At 40.8% G+C, this 21,259-nt stretch overlaps 1 protein-coding gene across 5 annotated transcripts in view; it reads right to left on the bottom strand.

Moving 5' to 3' along the window:
• The window catches only part of Cd96 (CD96 molecule), an 89,917-nt gene that overhangs the window by 59,860 nt on the left and 8,798 nt on the right, over positions 1-21,259 (bottom strand). For all 5 annotated transcript variants that reach the window (XM_052158535.1, XM_052158537.1, XM_052158538.1 and 2 more), the window contains exons 3-4: positions 17,206-17,324; positions 3,595-3,802 (exon numbers count right to left, since the gene is read on the bottom strand). In XM_052158535.1, coding sequence (XP_052014495.1) covers positions 3,595-3,802; positions 17,206-17,324 — 327 coding nt within the window. The remainder of the gene's footprint in view (positions 1-3,594; positions 3,803-17,205; positions 17,325-21,259) is intronic.

Raw genomic sequence — 21,259 nt, 5'->3', positions numbered from 1 at the left:
GTATTAGTTTTGGAACCCTGAAGGGAATCAGATAGCTGTTTGACTCGCTTGGCCTTAACAAATATCAGGAGATGGTTTTGCTGAGGATTGCAAGTTCCTCAAAGTCTTCATTTCCAGGGCCTTGCCCTTGGACACTGAAGACTGAAGCAACTTCAAGTTTGTTCTTGTTACAGCAGCAGACAGAGCCTTCTATGAACCAGTCGAAAGACTGTTGTGATCCTCTGTCCTAAGTAGTTTGCTGGGCCTGCTTAGCATTGACATCTAGTAGCTGAAAGCAGCTGCTGGGCCTATTTATGACCCCTGCCCCGGGATTCACTGAGAAAATGAGGTAAGGAAAAAGGAGATCATGTAACAGATGGGAAGTCAGTGGGAAAATATCCTGGCTTCATTGCTCTGCATTTGAGACATTGGATTATTATAATAGGATTAATTTAATGTGTGTGTGTGGAGAGAGAGAGAGATAAATAGATAGATAGATAGATAGATAGATAGATAGATAGATAGATAGATAGCTGGCTCATAAGGACCATGATGATCAGAGGGCCACTTTTGAGAATTTGAATCTCTTTCTACCTTGCATTCTGGAGATCAAACTCAGGTTGCTGAGTTTCTGTGTAAGAAGTGCTTTTTACCCACTGAGCCATCTCACTGGCCTCTCATGTGTGCTCTGTGCCATAGTTAGAGCTCTCCGCAAGACTGATCTTTAAGCTTGAAGAAGTAGCTGGTGTGATCACTCACATTCATTATCCCCCCCCCCCCCCACACGCCCTGGGCCCAGGTTCCTCCCCTGTGCTGTTTCTCTAGGATGACCTCTTAATTCATTATTAGTACTAATTTTACTGTCCACATATAATTTAATTGAAGATACCTTTTTTTAACACTGTAGTCTGATCATATTTTCCCACCTGAAACACCTCCCAGATCCTACCCACCTGACTTAGCCTGTTTTAACTCTTCCTTTAGAAAACAATCAGATGAACAAAGAAATAATCAGAATTAGAAACAGTCAAACAATAACACACACCCACAGCCATGAAAGCACAACATCAGAAACTGTAATATACAAGAAAAAGATGAGTAAGACACCCCCAAAATGCCCAAACAAACTAGTATGCATCAAGAAGTGTTCAAAGATACCATTTAGTTTGTTGTCCACCTACTGCTGGGCTTGGGGTTCTGCCCTTAAGTGTAGATAATTTACCCAGGGAGAGTCCACTGGACAGAATAAATTTTTCCTTTGCAAAGAGATGCCAGTTGCAGATATCTTCTTATCTGGGAGTGGGAGACCCTCCCTGTCTACTCCCCGACCTCAGCACTGGGATCCCATCTCAAATAAATTAATTTAACATGATGGCTTCTTTTACTATTTTTTGCTCCCCTGGGGGAATCCAAACCAAGACACAGCCCTGAATTTATTGGATGAAAGAGTATTTCTGAGCTCTTATAAGTAACAAGTGTATTAAGGCTCTGAAAAAGAACTTAAAAGTCACAGGGGTAACTATGAGTTCAAAACAACCAAATTTCCAGGTTCCGAGCAGGAAAAGCAAGCAAAGTCTCAGTAGCAAGTTGGTTGTGGATGCAAAGGGACAAGCAACCTCTGGTCTGTCCTCTGCAGAGAGCAAGTGTAAGGCAGAGATGGCTTGGGAAGAAAAATTAAGTGGTGCAGTGCATGATGGGTAGACTGAGGACACATTCACTACTTAAGAGTTTTCAAATTTGGTTTTGGCTTTTTTTTTTTTTGATGTAGAAAAACACTATTGGATGAAAAGCAGGTTTTATTTATTTTCTATTACTCATTGGCAGTTTCACTCTGCAGCAAGACTCAAACTTACTATCCTCCTGACTCAGTTTCCCAGACCTGCAACCTAAATAAATACACCCATTAGAGGAACAACAGAATCTTACCCAAACCTACTTTGCAGCTAATATCATGTCCATAAACTCAGTATGTTTATTAAAGAATTTCATTAAGCAGTTGAAATTCAATCTCAAAATAGGGTTCCATATTTCTAAACATCTTCCAAAAAGGAGTTTAAGAAACTGCAGAAGTTCAGAGAGAGAGATATAGAAGCGGAGAATGTGCCAAATGTGGGAAGTCAGAATATATGTCCCCTATCTCTCAGGCCAGTATGAAGAAGTGTGAGGGCCGTAAAGACATGCAGCCATGGTTAATATGTTGACAAGGCAATTAGAGCATGCTGTGGCACAGATATCTCTCCTGACTTAAAATGCATATTTCTTCTCACATCCTGGATGCCTGCCCTCATTGGCTTGCCAAGAGTAAGGCCAGATGAGTTGATTTTGTGTTTGTGCAAAGATTGTCACACCCTGGAAGTGAACCAACAGTGTTATTAATCAGACAACAGCAATGAGCCGCCTGTTCTCAAGTCTTCACAGCGAACTGATGCTGAGGGATGATGACTAGTCCGTCCCCTGAGGAGACATAGGAGAGAAGGGTGGCACGAAAGAAAAGGAATGGGGAGAGGCAAGGAGAGGGGGGCTGTGTGTGTGAGGAGACAATGAGGCACAGGAGCGAAGCTCTGTGCACAGTACTCCTCTCCTCACGAAACAAATCTTGCCCCAGCTGTTTCTGCCTTTGTAAATTACTTTGTTTTCTTCCATTGACCATGTTTTCTGACCACTAATGCAATAAAGCAATGCAATCAACAAAAACACAACAAAAAAGTTTTTATATTTTATTTTACTTTGTCTGCTCTGTCATTTAGAAAATTGAGAAGAACTCTAGCAGCCTGTGCCGTTAGATTGTATTAAGTTTATTTTCTCTTAGTTTACTTCATTTAAAATAAAACAACAACAATTGCTTGCTCATCCACATGGCTGCTTTTCTCGTTGCCCTCCTTTAGAACAACTTTCAAAACTGCAGGTCAAGGTCACAAAAATGAAAAACTAGCCAAAACCTGGGGTTTCTGTTTAGCGATATTTTCTTGCACCAGGGAACAATATAGAATGCTTATATATTTTTTCTCTTCAGATGGCACCCTGCAGTGAGAGTCTCTGCATTCTGTATGAGATCCTGGTGGATTTCCCAGGTCAGTGGCACCAGGATCAGGTCAGAGAGCCTGCAGGCTCCACTGTCAGAAGCCTCTGGTGGCCTCTCACCCCAGTGGGCCCTGGCCGGGTGGCAGTGGTGCCTCCAGCAGTTTCTCAGGCTGTATTTATCAACTTCTTTTCCTCCTCGTTGTCGTGGCCTTATTACACTTTGCACCAGAAAATAACTCAGATAATTAGCCAGCCAAGCAATTATACTTTGGCAGTTATAATTAAAGAGATTTCCAGTGCCTCTGGGAAACATTACGCCTGCAAACAAGGTAGAGGCCACCAGGGAAGTTGACCTATATGTGGCTTTCTGGGTGGCTTTATTCTATTAGCTGAATAATTATTCTTTAGCCCTCACCTTTGTCCCTGCCCTCAATGAGAATGATAGGAATGAAGGCAAACAGAATTGCGGGAGTTACCCTGTGTGGCTGCTGTTCAGGATGGGGCCAGGGTGGGGGTGAGGGTTCCTCTCATGGGAAGAGCATGCCAGAGGCATTGACACAGGATGGCAAAGAGATCATAGGGTGAACTCCTTACCAAAAACCTTGACTGTGGTGGATGTCTTCCAGACTTTGAGGGGACTGGCACTCAGATGACAAGAGAATGTCCTGCCATCATCTTGGATTTGAACTGGGGAGAGGTAGAGTCCATAGTCTGCTCCCAGCTTGACTCTGCCTTTAAATGATGTGGAATGGCTGACTTGGTGATTGTGGGTGAAGAGAACTTCTTCTCTTCCATCTTCCTCCTGGAGAGAGAAACAGTACTCAGTTACAGAACACAGAATGTGTCAGTGTGCCTCAACTGACTGCTTCATTAACACTATCTGTTTTAAATTGTGTGCATGTGTGTCTGCGTGTAGGTACACCTGAGGGCAGATGCTTATGGAAGCCCAAAGAAGGCATTGAACTCACAGGAATTAGAGCCGGTATAAGAAACCCAATGTGGATATTGGGTCCTCTGGAAGAGCAACAAGAACTTTAAGCAAGAGTTAAGATGGAGAGAGATTGAGTCTACTAGAGAAAGTATTGTTATGCTTACACTTTAATAAATGTGACTCTCATCTTCTCTTGACACAAATGGAAATGTGTTCTAAACAGGCCTTGCTTTCATGGCTGGAGAGTGCTAATAGCAGACTAAGACAGGCCTTGCTTTCATGGCTGGAGAGTGCTAATAGCAGACTAAGAAGTTCTGAGATCTCATTGTTTAGATGCACTGGGGATCTACTTCTCCGTTTTGACAGGATGGTGGAGTGTGCAGGTGGGCAACTGGGAGGAGAGGAAACTACAGCTGGGTTGTAAAGTATAAGAGAATAAATTAAAAAATTAAAAAAAATTGTGTTGGAGACACTATTGGGGTTTTGATAATTAGACTTTTATATCAGTTTTGTATTTCTACGTTATCTTCTCTTCCCAGAATTCTCCAAGAATTTCAGAAGCAGGAGAAGGAGAAGTACAGGCAGCAGAGCAAAGAGCATAGGAAAGCAACATTTTCAGAGTCTTGCACATGAAGGGAACTCCTAAGAAGTGGACTTTAAGCACTAATGTGACTTTAATTCACTGGCACTTCTCTATTTCATATCCATCTTGTGCTGATGAAGAATACTCCATATTATTCTCCTCCTACCCAGGATTTCCATGACAGGCCTTGTGGTCACAATGATTGTTCTAAGTAACATGGTGTTGAACAGCTTCCTTGGGAGGACAGGACTTTTGAAGACCACCAAGTCTGGGCGCTGGTTAAATCGCCTCTCTGTCTCACTCAGCCTTCTCATTTATGTGCTTGGAAAGTGTTTTGCTCACAGCACAAATTTCCTCTCTAGAGATTCACATTCAGGATGTCTGAGCCCAGGTCTAATCTGGAATTGGGGAACAGTTTTCCTGGGGGGGGGGTGAGTCAGGACTTAGAATGGCTGGTCCAACTATAAACTTTCCAGATATGTCATCATGCACAGGGGCAATAGGAGAAACTAATGGGAGAAGTGTGAAGACAAATGCATCCGAGAAGATATAAAATGATGGAAAGCAACTATCTGTAACTTGGAACCTCTAGCTTAAAAAAGATTCAGGGCAGAGGGAGAATCGAGGTTGGTGAGTAAATTTGGCACAGGCAGATTTATTAGAGTAATTATATAGAAATTTCCAATCTACTAAATAACACTTCTTATATAAACCCCAACTCTGGCTAAATTTGGCTGAGTTCATTATCAGTGTCATATACCAACGAAACTTTGGGGTTTCTTGCAAAGAAGTACAGCCTGCAGAAGCCTTTCCCCTGAAACAAGTTATGCCCCTCTACAGCTTCATAAAGCAGGCTCAGGAGCATGGGCTTCACCTTCCGTTTGAAGAGGAGCAAACAGGAGAGCCCAGAGTACCCACAGAATGAAGTAGAAGTCCTTTCCCTCAACACCACAGAGCTGAAGATAATAGTTAAGGAAGTTGGCTCCCCCTGCAGGACCTTTAGCACAAGGTACTTTTTACAGCAGGTTTTATAATGATGTTGTAGTTCAAAAAGTTCTTTGAGAGACTTTAATGGGTGTTGCTTCTAATTACGAAGAGACACAATCTCACAGCTGACTTTCTGATCCTTTGGCTCTTATAGTCTTCCAGTCCCTGATTCTACAACGTTCCCTGAGGCTTAGGTCTGGAGTCTTCAGTAGATGTAGACACAGGGATTGCGCTCTACAACTCTGCATTTTGATTGGCTGTAGTTTTCTACAATTGTCTCAGTCTGTTGCAAAGAGAAATTTCCTTCATGAGAAGTGAGTACTATGCTTATCTGTGAGTATAAGGACCAATGATTGCCTACACGTGAGTTGAATGAGGACAACACAAATAGACACGACACGGTGGGCAAGGAAGAACACAATGCTTCAAATCTACATGAAGAACTACGAGAAACTAAGGAATTCCAAGAGTGAGAAAAACAGTCTCTCCAAGGAAGAGTATACTAATTGGATATCCAATACCAAATGGCTAGCCCTGAAAACAAACATATATGTGTGTAACATCAATTAACATAAGAAGAGGGTTGGGGAGATGGCTCAGCAATACAAAAGTTAGGCTCACAAACAAAAAACAAATAATGAAAAAAAGAAGCCACAAATTTGAAAATGAATAAGGAGTATGGGGGTTTGGAAGGAAGGAAAGGAAGAGACAAGTTACATAAGTATATTATAATCTCAAAATTAAAAGAAAAATGTTCTTGATCTTTCAACTGTCAATCACAAATCAGAAAGAGACTGATGAGGTCCTATCCCTCTCTGCTGAACTGCTGACCACTGATGGATTGATGGGTAGTAGTTGTCTTTATTTGTGTAATCACTGATGAGCCAGCCAAAAGTCACACAGATGGTGTGGTTAAACTTAGTGTGTCACAAACTAAAGCAAAAAGACATGAATGTGGGAACAGATCTTGTGGAAGGATAGGGTTGGCCTGGTGGGAGGGAGATATGAAGGGTCAAGTGGGTGAGGGTTAACTACAGGGCATTGGATACGTGTGTGAAATCCTTAAAGACCAAATTTAGTGAAAGTTATTTTAAAGTGTGCTTGCTTGTTTCACTATGTGGTTTTCTATCTGGTACGTTCCATCTGCCACGTTGTTAGGGGAAGAGGGGAGACACGAGATGGAGACTGGTTCTGGAAAGACTCAGTGAAGCAGTATTCGGCAAAACCAGAACGGGGAAGTGGGAAGGGGTGGATGGGAGGACAGGGGAAGAGAAGGGGGCTTACGGGACTTTCGGGGAGTGGGGGGGGCTAGAAAAGGGGAAATCATTTGAAATGTAAATAAATTATATCGAATAAAAAAAAACTGCTTCCACTTATATTATACTCCAGGGTATGGCTTGCTCTAATTAATACTTTCATTGATAAAGATGCCATGTATATATATATATATATATATACACACACACACATACACACACACACACACACACACACACACACATACATACACACACCAATGTATCTAGCAGGTGTCTTGTTTTATTTGTGTTCCCTTACCATTTGGCAGTTGCAGAGGGAGCGGAGAGCTTGCTTTTTGTTTTTTGTTTTTGTGTTTGGTTTTTTTGAGACAGGGTTTCTCTGTATAGCCCTGGCTGTCCTGGAACTCACTCTGTAGACCAGGCTGGCCTCGAACTCAGAAATCTGCCTGCCTCTGCCTCCCAGAGTGCTGGGATTACAGGCATGCGCCACCACTGCCCGGTTTGAGAGCTTGCTTTTTAAGGGTGGAATTCAGCTGTGATATGCCCTGAAGCCTGTTACAGAAGGAAATCTTGAGGGATTGTAGAATCCCCAGTGGCAAAAACCTGCATGTGAGTGGCTGCCATCCCAGAGCAAATGGGGAAGCGAATCTAGCTCAGACAAGCCATCCAGTCCCTAGAGCCAGGAGAGTGAGGGGCTTTCTATAAGTCGGTCATCATGCTATGACTCCACCTAAAAGGTTAAGTTCTCACTATTATAGCTTTTTTTAAAAATATTTTTATTTTCTATATTCTTTGTTTACATTCCAAATGATTTCCCCTTTCCCAGATCTCCCCTCCCCATATGTCCCATAAACCTTCTTCTCTCCACCCATTCTCCAATCACCTCCCTCCTCTTTTCTCTGTCCTTATATTCCCCTCCAATGCTAGAGCTTTTTTCTTTTAAACTGCTATTTATTTTTTGTTTGAGATTGTATTATAATTACATCCCTTTCCTCCCTCCAAGCCCTCCCATATGCCCTTCCTTGTGATTTCCAATTCATGACCTCTATTTTTATTGTTGTTATACACATATATGATCATATTACATATATATTATACATTAAACATTAAACATTACATATTATATTACATATATTATATATTATATAATATATATTATATATATTCCAAAATACACACATACACTCTTCCCATTCTCCAGAATTTATTTGTATCTATGTTTTCAGGCTGACCATTTGGTACTAGATAACCACTTGATGTGTTTCAATCTGTTTAGTGCACTCAAAGTTCTAAGCACTGCAAAGCTTATTCAAGCCTATCTTACACCCCTTACTACAGTGTTCAGTAAATTAACATTGACTTTGCCAAATCCATGAATAATAAGATACTCAAGTCAAAGGATTTTAAAGCAGCAATGGTCAGAATCAAGGAAAATCATGCCTCAGGGCTATACATACAGAACAAATCTGAACCACTAAATAATTTAAAAATATATAAAACTTTGGGCATATCTAGAATGAGAAATTTAGGAAAAATTCCAGAAAGCCTTTATGCAAACTGTAGGTTTTAGAAATGAGGGCAGGATGCTCTTTGAAAGGGCCTTCTGTAACACCGAGCCATCTGTGGTGACCTGCAACACCGAGCACATTTCCACTCCCACTTAGTATAACCGATCTCAGTTGACCTGCTCCGTAGGCAGCCTGGCAGGGAACCACACACAGAGCCTTCATTTCCTCTTTGTTTTCTCTTTCTGTTCTTCAGAAAAAAATTATCTAACTTTAAAAATGTTAATAAATACTTCAAAAACTTTATGGGTTTACATGTTGATGAACCTTTACAATGTTTTAATATGCAATATATATCTAACGAGCTATATAGTCCACACACTTAATAGGTGGTCACTAAGTTCACTCCTCCCTAGTTCTACCCACAAACACTCTGAGATTTTGTGAACATTTATGTTATGCTCATATAAATGGGAAAATTGGAGGATTACTGCTATGGTTTATATGGTTTTGTTCCTGTACCTTCAAAGCTTCTTCCCAGAGTCACAATGTTAAAAGTGCTGCCCAGATAGATTGACTTGGCCTGTGAAATCTCTTCCCACATGAATGAGCCATTGAAGGGACTTGTGATTGGAGCATAGCTCACTGCCAACACCACCAAAACTACAGCCAACCACCCGAACAAGCAACCAAACAAAAAAGGCCGTACACAAAGCAAGCTAATAAACAAAATAGTGTTTGTGGAGTAGATCCCCTGTCCCCCACTCTTCCTCTTCTGTCACGAAGAGGCACAGAGGTCATCGTGTGCAGGACAACACTTGAACAACCACCTTTGAAGCAAAGGGTCTAGTCCTGAAACCATGCACCTTGAGTTTTAGATTTCTTGCTTTTCAGAATTGGGAGGAAATAAGTCTCTGTTCTTCATTGACGCCCCTGTCTCAGGTGTGCTGTGATAGTGACACAAAGTGGACTAAGACAGTGACAAAGCCACCCGTGGCTCTGTTTACTCCGCCTCTGTTCACCAGGTTCCATGATGACCTCAAAAATTCAAGAACCACAGGTGGCTTGGGTCGTACTATTCCTCCAGTAATATAAATATAATGAAGCCTCATAGCAAATAACCGACTGTGGGACTTTATTTAAAAGTTTGGTGGTTTGTTCACCATGGGTTTTATGTATATACTTTTAAAATGATGTATTAAAATATCTATATTGATTGCTGACTTGTGCTGCTTTCCTGAATGTGTCTTTCATGGATAAGCGCCTTCCACAGCTCACCCTAAATTTAACCCTTAAGTTGCACAGCCAGTAAGGACTTGAACATACCAGTTTCTCTCAAAGCCCACACTGTTAGTGGCTTTCCTAAATAAAACCTTACGAGAGGTAGAGGGCTAGCTTAGCTTTATCTGCTTTTAGTCTATTTGGGATGAATACTTCACAAGAAATAAGTTTTAAAAGAAGTCAAGGCTCAAGAAAGGACATGAATATGTATTTAAATTATGTACAAATTGGTAACAAAAGTTGCGTGGTGGAGACTAGATAGGTCATATTGAATCTTGAAAAATCGCTGCTACGTACCCTTTTCATGTGCAATTAATGCTAAAATTTGTCGGTTGATGCTTGTCAGTTTTTGTAGCGGGATCAGGATTCCCAGGTCTGCAGAGGGACATTGGTGCTGTTACATTTCCTGGTTCTGTCTTGTCTCCAGCTGGCTTCAGATGCCTGGAGCCAGCTCTGAGTGAGCACTGGCTTTGTTGAGCAGATTCACTGGGCAGGGGCTGTGTGCTCTGAGCTCTTTCACAGTCATTGCTGGCTGTATTGATTCCTGCTTCTCTATCTCCAGTCTACTCTACATCTTCACATTTTCTCCATGTACTCGCTACCCTGACAGCACGGTCAAAACTGCCAGCACTGACAAAGCAAGCTGCTTATAAAACTCCTTACATCTATTTTCAGGAGCAAGGATGAGTATATCTCTAACCACCATAAGTTGTTAACCCATTGTAGCCCTGGATGTTTGTACTGAAACTTGCTTGATAGGTCAGGCTGGCTTTGAACTCATAATACATTTTCCTGCCTCTGCTTCCTGAGTGCTGGGACTAAAGGTATGCACTATCATACTTGGCTCGAAGGTACTTTGTATTTTGATAACATCCAGGACAATGATGATCAGCTGCTACCAGATAAGAGGAAAAATGTTGTTTTCTAAATCACAAGGTTTTGTATGTGCATTTGAAACCAATGCTTCTTCTCTGATCAGAAAACAGTGAAAAAACTAAAGAAAAATATGATGAAAAATTTCAACAATGTTAAATGTCCTGTCCCCTTTCATGATTTGAACTAGAAAAATTTGAAACTCTTTTAACGTTTTATTTATCTTTTGAGAATTTCATATATGTACAGGTGCATTGTGATTGTATCTATCCATATTCCACCTCTCAGATCCATTGTCTCCTCTCCCTCCCTCCATCTTCTTCTTTTTCCTCTTTCTCTTGCTCCTTTTATTCTCCTCTTTCTTTGTTCTGCTTCTATTTCTGCTGCTTCTATTTCTGGTTTTCTGCTGCTTCTGCTTCTCCTCCTCCTTCTTCCACCTTTCTTCTTCCACTCTTCTCTTCTTCTTCTTCTTCTTCTTCTTCTTCTTCTTCTTCTTCTTCTTCTTCTTCTTCTTCTTCTTCTTCTTCTTCTTCTTCTTCTTCTTTCTTCTTCTTCTTCTCTTCTTCTTCTTCTTCTTCTTCTTCTTCTTCTTCTTCTTCTTCTTCTTCTTTCTTCTTCTTCTTCTTCTTCTTCTTCTTCTTCTTCTTCTTCTTCTTCTTCTTCTTCTTCTTTCTTCTTTCTTCTTCTTCTTTCTTCTTCTTTCTTCTTCTTCTTCTTCTTCTTCTTCTTCTTCTTCTTCTTCTTCTTCTTCTTCTTCTTCTTCTTCTTCTTCTTCTTCTTCTTCCTCCTCCTTCTCCTCCTTCTCCTTCTCCTTCTCCTTCTCCTTCTCCTTCTCCTTCCTTCTCCTTCTCCTTCTCCTTCTCCTCGTCCTCCTCCTCCTCCTCCTCCTCCTCCTCCTCCTCCTCCTCCTCCTCTTCTCCTTCTCTTCTCCTTCTCTTTCCTTCTCCTTCTCCTCCTCCTTCTTCTCCTTCTCCTTCCCCTTTCTGCCTCTTCCTCCATCTTCTTTTCTTCCTCAGCCTCCCTCTTCTGCTTCACCATCTCCTCCTTCCTTCTCCTTCTTCTTTATAACTCATGAGCTGACATGGTGTAGAGATGTCCTTTAATGTCTTTTGGAGAATTCGCAAACAATCAGGACTACACCCCTGAAGAAAACCCATTTGCCCTCTCCCAGAAGTCACCAACTGCCAATAGCTGTTCATTTGGGGGGGGGGGGACCTCACTAACTCATTTCCCATCCATGCAGAATGTTAACTGGCTTAATCTTTAGGAAGTCTTGAGCAGGCACACACAGCTCTTGTGATTTTGTGGGTGCAATGGTCCTATCATATCACAGGCAGAAGACACTATCTCACAGAAGTCTTTATAATCCTCTGACTTTTACAACAGTCTTTCTGCATAATGCTCCCAGGGCCTTGTGAGGAGTTGGTATGAGAAAGATGTTCCGTTTATGGCTGAGCACTTCATAGTCATTGATAATTGGTGCTAGTTGAGTGTTTCTGTGGTAGAAAGAAGCTTCTCTAGTGAGAGATGAAAGCTGTACTAATCTTTGGGTGTATTTATAAGTGTTTAGACAGTCCTCTTCCTGTTTTTACTGTTTTTGAAATATAATTTACTATTTCAAAGGTTTACAAGTACTTTGATCATATTCACCACAACTCCTCTCCCTAAAAGCACCCAGACCCACCCCCACCTCTTTACACTCCTAACTCTGCAGCCCCTCTGTGTTTTTAAAAAATAATCCATTGGGTCCAATTTGTGCTGTTGTCATGTGTTTGTCATGGACTACCAGGTGTGGGGCCATCACTGAATTGATGTAAAGCTACCAGGAGTCACATCCTTAAAGAGAACCAACTTCCCATTCACACAGAAGCTTTTAGCCGTCCCAAGCTCTTCAGTTAGAGGTATAGGATTCTGATCACCTTCTATTCCTTACCAGAATGCTGACTTCCTTGGTCTTCTACAAGTCTTATGCAGGCAAACACAAGCCACTGTGAGTTCATAAGTAGTGGTAAAGGATCTCTGTTTAGTTCATTAACTGTGGGATCAAATACTTCCTAACATAGTCTCCAGTGTATACTGCTAACTTACATGTATGATTACCAGGGACTTGTTATATAGCATGTCTGTCTTTTGCTGTTAACTGTCTTCTATTATGTGGTTCAACATAACTTTTCAAAAAGCTTTTCTGGATTTATCTGATAAATTGTTTTCCCTGAGTATTACTATTTTTTTTTTACATTTTATTAAAAACATATGACATGATAGAAAATATGTCTAATATAGTTTGCATCCCTGTAGGATCTAACACTCAAATCAGATTCACATCTGTTTATTGGATTGAATTAAATTTTATTCTGTGGGAAATCACAGGATGATAGTTTGTAATGAAAACAGAATATTAGAATGTATTTAGAAACTCCCAGAATAAGCCTGAAGGATTTCCCTGATGCTGCTTTGTGTCCTAGGAATTAAGTAGCAAAATTAGCATTTGCCATTTATCTACCCACCCATATCCCAACTACACCCACATAGTCCTTGATCTCTTATAGTCCTAACTCTGCATCACTCCACTGTTCATATAGATGCTCACAAGCTGACCTGTGCTTTCTTAGGTAATTGAATTGTCTTGTGACAACTGAATGTTAGATACCCTGTGTCTGGTGCCTGTTGACTTCAGTGTTGTACAGTCCTGAAATAGAACTCCCCCAAAGCAAAGGATCTGCTCCTGTTCCACTTTCCACAGCTGACCGTGAGACCGTGTGCACATAGCGAATACATTCTCCAGTGACTTTGAGAATCCTAATAATAACTTTCCCCATGAGGTTTACAACTGAGTTAATTAGATTTTAGAATTCCACAGGCACAACAACATGGCTTTTATTTTCTGGGGACTTGGATAACTTTTGTCTGCAGAGCCTGTCCTTGGGGTTTAATGAAGCACTCAGGGCTGGAGGCCTTTCTTTGCAGCTCCTCAGAGCTTCTGGGCTCAGCACAGCAGGTTCCTGCCCCGCTGAACTTATCAGCATCATTTCTGCTCCTCACCCTTTTACATAAAGCCACATTATTTCCTGTTTGTAAGAATCCGTGTGACCTCTGAAGGCATTCAGCAATGATGGCTGGAGAAGCTTCTTCTATTTCTTAGTGTCGGGACATTAGATGTTTTCACACCAGACTTAGTCAATCCCAGAGCCATCGGTAGTTAGGGCATGGCTATAAGTCAACGACACAAACAGATTTTGACATTTAAAAGGAGAGTGCACAGTGGGAATTTAATCAGCATATTGCCAACACAATATCCCCTTTGAAGGAAGGATTGTTTCAAAGGGATCTCTCAATTTGTCATTAATACAATCTGCTCTTTAAAAATGACAGTCTGGCCTGAGGGTCTGCAGATGGTTTAGACTTACCCTCCTGCTCTAGGTAGGGGGCACCCTCCCTAGCCCTCATTTGTTCTAAATGTCTGGATGGGATCCACAGAAAATGTTCTTACCACCTTCCAAGGTCCCTTGGAGAACACTACTAGATAAAAGCGACCTAGAAGTTATTTAGTCTCTGACACATAAGGAGCTGGCTCTTACTAACCAAACAGCACGAAAGTAGTGGCCACACATTTCGTGAAAAGTGGCCAGAGTTCTGTCCCTGGGACTACAGGGTAAAAGAAGAGAACTGACTCCTGAGAGTTGTCCTCTAGCTTCACACAACCTCCAACTAAATAAATGAAACTTTTAAAAGTCCCTATTGTGGCTGCTTGTAGTGGTTTCTAAAGGTCATGGTTTCTATATGCCTGTAGCCTCAGTGCCTTAATAAGAGAACTGAATAGTGACTAGCCTCTCTGAAGTCTGTTTTTCCCCTACACAGATGTGGTTTGGTTTTTGGTTCACATTTTTTATTGAATATTTTATTTATTTACATTTCAAATGTTATCCCCTTTCCCAGTTTTTCTCCTGGAAGCCCCCTATCCCCTCCCCCCTCTTCCTGCTTCTATGAGGGTGCTCCCCCACCCACTCCTGCCTCTCCACCCTCACATTCTTCTACAATGGCACAGCCTTTACAGGGCAAAGGGCCTCTCCTCTCATTGATACCCAACAAGGCCATCCTCTGCTACATATGTATCTGGAGCCATGAGTCCCACCATGTACACGTTTTGGTTGGTAGTTTAGTTCCTGGGAGCTTTGGGGGGCAGGTGTCTGTTTGGTTGATATTGTTGTTCTTTCTATGGGATTGCAAACCCCTTCAGCTCCTTTAGTCTTTTCTCTAACTCCTCCACTGGGGACCATTCACTCAGTCCACTCATTTCCTGTGAGCATCTGACTCTGTATTTGCCAGGCACTGGCAGAACCTCTCAGGAGGCAGCTATGTCAGGCTCCTGTCAACAAGCACTTCTTGGCATCCACAAAAGTGTCTGGGTTTAGTAACTGTATATGGGATGGATCCCCAGTGGGGGGCAGTCTCTGGATGACCTCTGCTTCAGTTTCTGCTCCACACTTTGTCTCTGTATCTCCTCCCATGGGTATTTTATTCCCCCCTTCGAAGCATCCACACTTTGGTCTTCCTTCTTTTTGAGCTTCATATTGCCTATGAATTCTATCTTGGATACTCTGAAATTCTAGGCTAGTATCCACTTATCAGTGAGTGCATACCATATGTGTTCTTTTGTGATTGGGTTACCTCACTCAAGATGATATTTTCTAATTCCATCCATTTGCCTAAGAATTTAATAAATTCATTGTTTTTAATAGGTGAGTAGTACTCCACTATGAAATTGTACCACATTTCTGTATCCATTCCTCAGTTGAGGGTCATCTGGGTTCTTTCAAGCTTCTGGCTATTATAAATAAGGCTGCTATGAACATAGTGGAGCCTGAGTCCTTATTACATGCTGGGGAATCCTCTGGGTATATGTCCCAGGAATGATATAGCTAAGTCCTCAAGTAATAATATATCCAGTTTTCTGAGGAACTAATTTCCAGAGTGGTTATACCAGCTTGCAATCCCATCAACGATGGAGGAGTGTTCCTCTTTCTCCACATCTTTGCCAGCATCTGCTTTCCCCTGAGATTTTGATCTTAGCCATTATGACTGGTGTGAGGTGGAATCTCAGGGTTGTTTTGATTTGCAGTTCCCTGATGACTAAGGGTGTTGAACATTTCTTTAGGTGCTTCTCAGACATTTGGTATTCCTGACTTGAAAATTCTTTGTTTAGCTCTATACTGCATTTTAATAGGGTTATTTGAGTCTCTGGAGTCCAACTTCATGAGTTCTTTGTATATATTGGATATTAGCCCTCTTTGGGGTAAAGATCTTTTCCCAATCTGTTGGTTGCTGTTTTGTCCTGTTGACAGTGTCCTTTGCTTTACAGAAGCTTTGCATTTTTATGAGCTCCCAATTGTCGATTCTTGATCTTAGAGCATAAACCATTGGTGTTCTGTTCAGGAAATTTCCCCCTGTGCCCATGTGTTTGAGGCTCTTCCCCACTTTCTCCTCTATTAGTTTCAGTATACACAGATGTGTTTTTAAGCAAGACATTTGGTTTGTGTGTGTGTGTGTGTGTGTTTCCATATGTGAGTGTAGCTACTTATGGGGGTCAGAAGACAGTGGGTGGGGTGGGTTCCTTGTGTGTCTTTTAGTGTCCTTTGCTGAGCTATCTCTCCAGCTCTTCTACTCTATTTTTTTTAATATGACATGTTTTTTTTATTTGATATAATTTATTTACATTTCAAATGATTTCCCTTTTCTAGCCCCCCCACTCCCCGAAAGTCCCGCAAACCCCCTTCTCTTCCCCTGTCTTCCCACCCACCCCTTCCCACTTCCCCCGTTCTGGTTTTGCCGAATACTGTTTCACTGAGTCTTTCCAGAACCAGGGGCCACTCCTCCTTTCTTCTTGTACCTCATTTGATGTGTGGATTATGTTTTGGGTATTCCAGTTTTCTAGGTTAATATCCACTTATTAGTGAGTACATACCATGATTCACCTTTTGAGTCTGGGTTACCTCACTTAGTATGATGTTCTCTAGCTCCATCCATTTGCCTAAGAATTTCATGAATTCATTGTTTCTAATGGCTGAATAGTACTCCATTGTGTAGATATACCACATTTTTTGCATCCACTCTTCTGTTGAGGGATACCTGGGTTCTTTTCAGCATCTGGCTATTATAAATAGGGCTGCTATGAACATAGTAGAACATGTATCCTTATTACATGGTGGGGAGTCTTCTGGGTATATACCCAGGAGTGGTATAGCAGGATCTTCTGGAAGTGAGGTGCCCAAATGTGTAGCCCAGGCTGGCCTCGAACTTGTGATCCTCCTGCCTCTGCCTCCTTCAGCAAATCCTACCGGCGTGCGCCACCACAACCGGCTTCTACTCTATTTTTTAAGAACTGAATTGGTTTTGCATTTCTTGATTAGAGCAATGCAGGATTGTGGCAATGCAGGTTCTGTGAAATGGGGTCTATATCTCTATAAATGTTATTTGTAAAACAAATATCTGTGATCGGTGGCTTCTGTAAGTGGTTCCTTACTGGCGCACACCTTGTTCTTTCTGTAGTCATGGTCAGGTTTATAATTTGAAATAGAAATCCACCTCTAGGAGCCAATTTCTGCGTCCCATTGCATACATGGCTGCTTGCCTCGTTAGAAGACACCCCAATGCCCTTTACCTCCTCCCGGAGTCACTGGCATAATGCCTGAGTCTCATCAGTACTTCTCTATTATTACTTGCTATTCATTTCACCTCATTAATATTTAAAGATCATTACAGTTATTCACTGAAAAGGGCAACGCTTACCACCAACCATGAAAAGGTGAACCTAGGTGAAGTTTCTGAGGAGGCATTTTGAAAGCACGGTATTTCCAGAGTCCGATTTGTCTCTATTTCTATTGTATGGTTGCGTTCATCTTGTGTATCTGGAACAAAACACAAGGTGGAAGATTCATGGATCTCGGCATACAAAGTACATTTTATCAAAGAGACAAAAAAGAGTTTAGAATAGAGATTCATCCATCTTCAAGACACCTATGAAGTAAAAAAGGCAGAACCCCACTGTAGTCCTTGTTGTTTAAATGGCAAAAGTGAGCCCGGGGAAGCCTGGGCAATTACTCATCACTGAAAACTCACAGAGAAATTATTTAACAACCCAACTCAGAATTTGACATACTCCTCTGCTTTAACCCCAAGTCAGTCTATCTATCTTGAGGTTACAAGTCCTCAATTAGAAAGAATATGAAGTATTGTAACCTAGTTTCTAATTGTATTTTAAATGTATCAGATTTTTTCCACAGCTGCTTTAGGTTCATAGCAAAACTGAGCAGAAAATCTGACAACATCTGTGTACATACAGCTCTCTCCTCTAAACCCATGGCTTCTGCTATCAGCATCTTGCACAAAAGTAGTGCATCTGTCATAATGTATGAACCTACATTCACAAAGCATTATCTCCCAAAGCCCACAGCATGGCATAGAGTCCTCATGATGTATACCCCATGGGTCCTGACTTGTGTATAATGGTATACACTTACAGTAAACACAATACTTTTACTGTTCTAGAATTTTTTTTATCACTTCATTCAGCAGGGCTTTGGTCTCGGGAGAAAATTCATAGGCATTCAAATTCCATATGAGCCCAGCATACCCTAAGATAATTTACAATAGACATAACATAAGTGAAATACAAACAGGTCTGCTATGTTTTTACTGCTAGGTCAAAGAAAGTGTACTTGTTATGTATACAGGTGATTTATTTCCAAATATGCCTCATCTGAAGTTGTAGTTATCGAGCCCACAGATATTGAGGATCCCCAAACCCAATATTTTTAGAAGATCTTTGTCCATTAATGTTAGAGAAAATTACCATAATATTTCCAACTCAAGTTACATGTACAGCACCATCAAAATTTTCAACATTTCATACCACTATTACTACTTTTTAATTTTATTTAAAAACGCTTTTAAATTTCTTTTGCTTAGACAGATAGTAATTTAGTTATTATCACTTATGATGATAGCAAAATAAATTTATATACTAATAATATTTTAATGTATGTAAATAAAATTTAGTTATTATTATTATTATTAGTAGTAGTAGTAGTAGTAGAAGTAGTAGTAGTAACTTTGAGCTATTATTTGCCTTTTTGATCTTTCTATATGTCACTGACTGACTTAGCACTTGCTAGATAACTAAGCTGGCTTCAAATTCATCACAATCCTCCTACTTTAAGAATGACGATTACTGCAGTATATCATAACATCTAGCTTTACTCTTGAAGTTTGATTTAATGTGTAGCCATACATAACTTTTTAAAGTATAACTTTGAAGAACAGAGAAAGTAAATTAAAATCACCTAGAAAACATTATCTCCAAGATAACATTTAATCTCCAAGAACATTAAATGACAACACAGATGGGAACAAATTATTAGACCAGGTAATAGCAACTGTTCAAAAAGAAAAAGGAAAATGGATTCTGTTTCCTATGGGCTTTAGAACAGAGAAATCTGCTCCTCCATGGGTGATCACTGCACAGACAGGCTGGCTAATCTAAGAACAGCAGCAGAGATAGTGAAGGGGAGATACAGGCCACAGTATTTCAGTATCTTCTTGGGGAACAGAAAAGGTCCCCCATCTTGTGACAGATGGGGTCCATGCAATATTCTCAGGGTTGTGAAGAAACCTTAGAAGAAGAAGTCAGATGAAGTGAAATGGATCCACTATGAGAAATCAAAGAGGAAATTCAGATAAAAATGGGAGACAAAAGGAAAGGAAGTCCATTCCAACAGTCCCACCGCATGCTGTGGGACACCTTGAAGAGAACCGACTCTGGCTCTGGACACAGCAAAGACAACAGAGGAGCGAGCCGGTCGGACTTCCATGGTAAGGATAACAACACACACTCAAGCAGCAGAAGAATGATTGTGGTAGAATGAGCTGTTAAGCTACAGTGAGAAAAAGGCCAGAGGATAAAATACCGTTAATGTAACAGTGAAAGCAGAGTGCCATCCTGTCCACGCAGACATAAGAGCTACAGCTTCATTATTCAAAATGAAGTGAAAGGGGGAAAAAGCAATATAAGCTGTAGAAAAACGGGAAAGGCTGATAAATGAATTCACTGAAGAGAAGGTGACTTGTGAGAGATAGGTGATGCAAGGCCGAAAATCATTTTCAAAAATCACTCTGGGAATGAGACAGATTTAGGACAAAGCTGAAGCGGTGTACACACAAGAGCCAATGCACTGAGAGAAATTTTACAAATCAAATGAGAAAAGTATTTAGATAAATAATTTTAAGGCAAGATATTCAAATAATATGATATGCATATGATATCACAAATGCTAAAATCCATAATTTGCAAATTTGTTTAAAATAAAAAAATGACTACAGAAAGGCTCACAGTGCTGATTATTCAGTAATAATTCTTATAAGGCAGTGGGTTCTTAAGAGAGGTCTAGTGGGCATACAATAGAGGTCTAGTGTTCAAGAGGACAAATATGTTCATGATAGATTATTTTGGTCCTTATACATTGCATAATTTCAGTAGAGGTAGAACTCCTTGGTGGACTGTGGATAAATCTTCTGACCCCTGGTGTTTCCCATGCGAGGCAGTTTTGATTGTTTTATTGGTGCTCTGTAAGGAATGAGTTTTTTCTTGATTGTTTTTGGCTTCTAGGCTTTACCTATTTTATTTGCTACTTTCTTTTGACATTAAGAATTATATGACTATTGTCTAGGAAGATGTGTCTGTGTTGACCTTATTTCAACCTTCTTAGTGTTCCTGGAGGAATAACTTAGAGGAGAGAAAATACAAAAATATTGGGCACCATTCCTGGAAAACAGGAGCCCTGGAACTGAAAAGCAGTCATCTGCTTTCCCTTCCCAAGCAGTAGACCTTTAAAAGAGTATTTTGGTTTTTAAGACATGAAGGTAGAAAGCAGGCTAGTTGGGAAGAAAAGGCTGCTAGCAGGAATGGGAGGAAGACAAGAGAGGGCAGTGTGGGTGAATATAACCAGAATACATTATATGTGTGTATAAAATGTCACAATGAAGCATAACTCTGTAATTAATGTTTGCTGTTACAATAGTTATAAAAACATTCTCTATTTCTAAATAGTTTTACTATCTACTATGGATCTATGTACCCGCTCTCTTCTTAGAAATCATTGTAGATTTTCTTACAAACTCTGATACAGTTAATTCTTTTTAAGTATATCCTGTCTGTTGGCTTTGGAGTATAGTAAGGTGCCTTGAATTATTAAAAAAACCACCCACACCACAAGACCAACACAAAGTTTCATCCAAACATTCACACTTTTTCTGTTTCTTTGGATCAATGCCTAGAAGCTCCATCAATACCTGCTGTCCCCACAGCCGTGTCTCCCCCCCCCCCCACTCCTCTGTCCCCCACTCCCTGCTCTTTCTTCCATCCGGTTCCTTTTCTGTTCCATAATGCCACCAACACAATCTCCCGCCAAGTGGTCAATACCTTTCATGCTCCTAAATACAATCCAATAACCATTTGCCTTCCCAGAAGTGTCAGGATTGATGGCTGCTGCTTTTATGCAATTATGTTTCTAGGCTTCTCTGACCTGGTTCTTTCTTCTCACTCTTGTCTTTTTATCTGCTCTTCGCTGCTCTGTGGAGATATATCTCCCCACTCATCTCTGTGCTCCTGGCTGAAGCACCCCAGGGCTTTGCTCACTTGATTTCTCTACCTAGACGTCTTCTTTTACACCTAGAAATTCGGTTGTCCCCTATGCTTGGAAAATGTACTAAAATGGTATCTTTTCTTAGGCTTCTGTGCTAGCTGAGGGGCGGCATAGCCAGCTGTGAGCATGTCATTGTTCTCAAC

This window comes from Apodemus sylvaticus, chromosome 15 (assembly GCF_947179515.1).
Source record: "Apodemus sylvaticus chromosome 15, mApoSyl1.1, whole genome shotgun sequence".
Taxonomy (NCBI): domain Eukaryota; kingdom Metazoa; phylum Chordata; class Mammalia; order Rodentia; family Muridae; genus Apodemus; species Apodemus sylvaticus.
The sequence above is the reverse complement of the archived record's forward strand: the minus strand, read 5'-3'. Positions and strand labels throughout refer to the sequence as shown.